Below are 5,540 nucleotides of genomic sequence, written 5' to 3' on the forward strand. Positions count from 1 at the left end.
GAAAAACCCTGATACATTTACCAAATCATTTATATATAAAATAAAAAAAAAAATTGGGTCAAGCACAGAACCCTGAGGCACATCAAAAAATATGACAGAGTTCAGATTTTACATCATTTATTTGTACAAATTGTTTCCTGTTTGTCAAATAACCAGAGAGACACTGTGGTGCTGGTCCTCGAATCCCATATTTATTCAGCTTTTTGAAAAGAATAATGTGGTAAATGGTGTCAAATGCTTTCTTTAAATCAACATAAATGCTAATACAATACTATTTTTGATCAACAGCAGTTATTTGTTCAATGAATTCCATTAGAGCCTTTGAGTTGGGATTTTTTTTTCTGAACCCATATTGACTGTTATTTAGAATATACTGTATTTTTTATCAATAAACTGATCTAATCTGGTCACAAATAGTTTCTCCAAAATTTTTGAAAATTGTGGCAACAGTGATATTGGTCTGTAGTTATTAAACATACATCTCTCACCGTTGTTGTACAGAGGAATTACCTTAGCTATTTTCATTCTATCAGGAAACATTCCTGTTGAAAATGACAAATTACAAATATGTAAATGGATCAACAACACGACTCATTATTTCTTTCACAAGCATCATATCCATATCCATCCGGTCTTTTGATTGTTTGCCAGCAATTTTTTCTTACAATACTCAGTATTTCGTCTTTATCAGTTTCACCTAGAATAATACTGTTGGTACAACCCCTAACTGTATGGCACACATTTTTATCTACCTTAGGTATTTCAGCTGCAAGGCCTGGGCCAACATTGACATAAAATTGATTGAATTCATTTACTATCATATTTTGATCATAACTTTCCTTGTCATCTTTCACAAAATACTGTGAAATATCTGACAGGGCTTTATTGTTTTTCAGGACACTATTCATTACTCGCCATGTTATTTGAGTATGTATCCCATTGTCCGTTATATTGTTAATATAATGCAAGTTGTTGCAGTGATCAAATTGTGTATAAACCTAAAAATAACAACAGCAAATTAAACGAAATACATTTATACTCAGACAATACGACACGCTTGTCTTTAAGTCCTGTATTTTATTCTTATTCTAACCAACCACAAAACATGAACTCTTGTTCACACTATAATGTTTTAGACAACTTCTTGTTCGTGCTTTACAGCATCATGTACAGCAAACTTTTCAACTTGTGAAAAGTTTGTCTAAAAATATTTAAGCTGAAGATGTAATAACAAAATCAAAGAGAAGCCTCTTTTTGACCTATACATACTATGATGCTAACAATTAAATGGAATATTTAGCCAATATGAGCAGTCATAACAAAATGTTCATAAGTTGGCATAAGTTGTCTAAAACGTTGGTGTGACAGGGCCTTAATATCTAAATACAGTTTTTTGCATTTCATGATTTAGAATCTTAAAAGTTACTCTGTTTACTAAAATATGACACCACAACTCATAGCTAGCTGGCAGTAGGATTAGTTGACAAATTGAGAACAATTTTTTTTCATGCATTTTGAGTCCTGTTGGTGAAGAAAGATGTGAAGGACATTAAAAGTCATTTATCAAACTAATCTACATTTGTCTGACTCCAATATGTAGCTCATTAGTCAATTCATTTGTCAGTGTCCCACAAACTTGTAATGCTAATCATGCAAACACAGATATTTCTGCTTCATAGCTCACTAACATCCTTCACTTCCATTTTCCCCTCCTTCATTATCGTCAGCCTTCGTCAAAGTCAACACAAGGACACGGCAACAAATCGTTTCCCTAGCTCTGACAGCAAACCAAGATTTAAGCAATTAGATGTAATGAAATAAAAATAAATATGAGCCAAAGAAATAATGTGAAATCACTGAACTGTATTTATTTATTTCATGTGTCACTGGTTGCAAATAAGTATTCGAAGCAAAAATCACAATCTTTGTGAGCTTTGTTGTGAGAAGACAACAAACACAAGGCAAACAAACAAAACAAAACAAAACAAAACAGCAAAAGAATTCATGTTCTCTTACAGAAATAGTAAATGAATACATAGAGTTTAAACATACCTATCAGAGAGTAGGAAGGGACAGACGTCAGGCACAGGAGGGGTGGAAGGCCGGAGCTTTGCCAGCGCCATGATGTGTTCGAAGGTGATGTCAGTCTGAGTGCACACGTCCACCACGTGGATTTCCTGAAGAGGACCGTGGGGGCGGCCGCTGGGGGTACGTCTGATGACCTGCACCACGACGGGGTCTTTGGCAGATCGAAAAGCCTCCACAGTCTCCTCATGGCTGGATTTGGACAACTCCTTCCCATTTACCTGAAAGTGACAAAATTTAACAGCAAATTAAATGAAAGAAAGGATAAATAAATAAATAAATAAATAAATAAATAAATAAATAAATAAATAAATAAATAAATAAATAAATAAATAAATGCTTTACGTTTTTTGTTTGAAGTTAAAGTTCTGATTGTTGAAAATCATTTTTGCAAATACACTTACTTTTTGTCACAGAGTAAACTAACTTGTAGATTGGCTTTTAAAGTATCTTAGTAAAAAAAAAAAACATTTAAATTTGACCATACTAAGAAGCTAACAGCTAATATGTGCATGCAAGACAAAGTAGAATGCTACTGTTTAAAAATAACTCCAATATCAAAAACTTATTGGCAAGCCATGAGAACACCATGTTTCAAAATATTTACAAAAAATACGATATTCCTGCCAGAAAATGCCCAAGGCTGTGCTGTAAGTGCCACAGCTAACTGCTGCTGCTACTTGCATTCGCAAATAATCATAGGATTCTATAAAATTCACCAAGTAATGCAAAACAGATTTTTTTATTCTATTTATTAACCTTTAGTTAAGCAGACAAATCCCATTGAGATCAGAGACATGTTTTGCAAGGGAGGCCTGGGCCTGAATATAACATGTTGTACATATTTTTAGTTTGTGAAAAGAAACCAAAGTACCTGGAGTAAACCCACGCAAGCAAAAGGAGAACAGGCAAACTTCACACAAAAAGACACCAGGTCTAATGGTACGTTCACACCGAACGCGTTTTGAGCGGCAGTAGCGGCCGGTTTACATGCAAAGTCTATGGTGGACGCGCCTCTAGGGGTCGTGCGTCGCGTCACGTACATTTTGGGCGGCGCGCAAGGAAGGCGGAAGGGGTGCAGAGCGTTTTCCGCACATGCGGTGCTGCGGAAGCAGCCGCCGCCAGAGTTCAAAAATCTGAACTTTTCGCCGCTCGACGCGTCTCCCACTGAAAACCGAAACAGATGGACTGGAGATCTTTACCTGAAATCGACCGTGTGCAGTTGGGTTTTCTGGCAGGATATATCAGCACCGATGTGGATCAGCTGCTCGGGACAAAAAAAAATAAGTCCGTCAGCTGGCAGCTTCTGGAGTGACGAAACGAACCGAACAAATCACCTCTAAATCATCTGGTGAGTTAATTATGTGCTGTGCACAATGTTCACTTGCTCTTTAGTAAATAAATCTAAGCCTTTTTCTTTTATTTTATCTTTATTTCACCCACCGAGGACAGACGCTCCTCCCACACCCCGCTGCTGCTGTTGTTGCTGCTTGTTCTGGTCTGAACACTAGTGCGTTCTTCGGTCTGAAAATAGTGCGTCCAACGAGAGGCGTTTTGCGCTTTTTGGCCGCTCAAAACGCGTTCGGTGTGAACGTAGCATCAACTGGGGTTTGAACCCAGGACCTTCTTGCTGTGGGGCATCAATGCTAACCACTGAGCCATCATGCTGACAAATGTAAAATGTAAAAGTTTATCAAATTTTATGTGCATTTCCAAGTACACAAAGTTCAGCAATTTACTTTAGTCTTGGCCTCACATAGACTAGCAGTTAGCTTGTCAACCTGGTCAAAATCAGCAGGTAAGATATTAACTGTTCACTACTTCTCCATTGAACTCCACTTCAAAGAATCTGTTATTTGTTTAAAAATAGATATATTTTTTTCTTTGAAAACTTTTAATCTCAATATTGTTGATACTTATATAATGTTTAAAATACAAATCTGTAAATGTGATTTTTTAACAGACTCTTCATTTACTTCTTAACACATGAATTTTTTTTTACCATTTTTAAAATAAAACTAACTGATTCTTATTGAATTGAATGCATTTTCAACAAATGAGTAAAGATCTTCATAAATTCAATACAAGAAAACAAACACAAAACATGATGTGATGGAATGTTCAACATATTAAATTAAAGCTAAAAAAGGCCCCAGTTCACTTATTCTATTTTCAACCTCATCCGCACAAAATGAACAAGATTTTCTGGTAGACTGAAAACCATTTACACCACAGCTGGCACATATAAAGAAAATCATAGCTCCATTTAGCCCAGTAATTTCTCTGAAGGAGGAACTGCAAATGAGGAATACTGAGAATGTGCTTTAGTTAAAATGCTGAAAGAAGAGATTCTAATTTAGATAACCAAGAAAGGTAGAATAAAACTATAATTTAAACACAGCATAATTACACAGTGTTCTGTTTAAATATGGTTTTGGAGCCGAGCTTTTCCTTCACTTGGCAAGATCAGAAATCAGTTAAAATGATAAAAGAAAAAGAAATCATTTATATTCACAAGTGCGAGATAAAGAAATTGAAAGCAAGCGTGCAAAAAGACTCAGAAGAGTGTTTTGGGACCTGAATCAAAAATCTCTTTAAACTCAAACATCTAAGTCGATATAAAAGCTCACATATAGCCACGCTCTGACTCTCAGAAAATGACCTACATTCAAAAGTGATCAAGTCAAAGACAGAAACCACCAAGGAACTCTTACAGAGAAGCTTTACATTTTGTAGTGTAGAAACCCCACCACTAATTCTTCATTCATGTATTTTACAAACATTAAGCTGAGGGAATACAGAATGGCTCCATGTGTTTTTAAAATTTCACAACATGAATGATCATTAAAACCAGGTCGAGCATGGAAATGTTGTTATGACTTGCCACCAAAAGACTGTGCGTGCGACTGTTAGCAAACTACCTCATAAACAAGTGGATGGATTTGAAACTCTTTATTAGTACCCACGTAACAAAATTAGTTTGGCCCATATCTGGCCCACACAATGCACTCTCAGCCCAGATACAGGAAAGGATGACGGCCCTTTGGTGGCCAAGATGTGGCCTGCCAGAGGTGGTCTATACATGGGCCAGGACTACATAAACCAAACCACAACTGGGCCAGTTGTGGTATTCCATCTTAAAAACAGTGCCACCATTGCCAGACCTGGCCCAAAACCTGTTAACAAAGCACCTGCCATGCCAGCAGTGGCAGCTTGACACCAGATCTGGCCCACACTTGTCTGCTATGGATACTCATTGGGTGAACATCTACAACTGATTAACGTTTGGTAAACCCATTCAATTTGATGGCCAAAGCCAACTGGCTCTCAAAAAATACTAAAGCTCCACTAATTTTGCAGATGATGAGGTAAAAAGGGAGGTGGGGGGGGGGAGGGGGCACGCTGCGCTGCGCTGTGGCTTCTGAATAAATGAAAATGATTTAACACAGTTGTTT

At 36.9% G+C, this 5,540-nt stretch overlaps 1 protein-coding gene across 3 annotated transcripts in view; it reads right to left on the reverse strand.

Annotated features, from left to right (window-relative positions):
• LOC106525479 (PDZ domain-containing RING finger protein 4) overlaps positions 1-5,540 on the reverse strand; it is a 205,765-nt gene that overhangs the window by 24,800 nt on the left and 175,425 nt on the right. For 2 of the 3 annotated variants that reach the window (XM_014019736.1, XM_014019737.1), the window contains one exon: positions 2,053-2,306. The exons of the other annotated variant lie outside the window; for it this stretch is intronic. In XM_014019736.1, coding sequence (XP_013875190.1) covers positions 2,053-2,306 — 254 coding nt within the window. The remainder of the gene's footprint in view (positions 1-2,052; positions 2,307-5,540) is intronic. 3 annotated transcript variants of the gene reach the window in all.

Source organism: Austrofundulus limnaeus, unplaced genomic scaffold (genome assembly GCF_001266775.1).
Source record: "Austrofundulus limnaeus strain Quisiro unplaced genomic scaffold, Austrofundulus_limnaeus-1.0 Scaffold229, whole genome shotgun sequence".
Taxonomy (NCBI): Eukaryota; Metazoa; Chordata; class Actinopteri; order Cyprinodontiformes; family Rivulidae; genus Austrofundulus; species Austrofundulus limnaeus.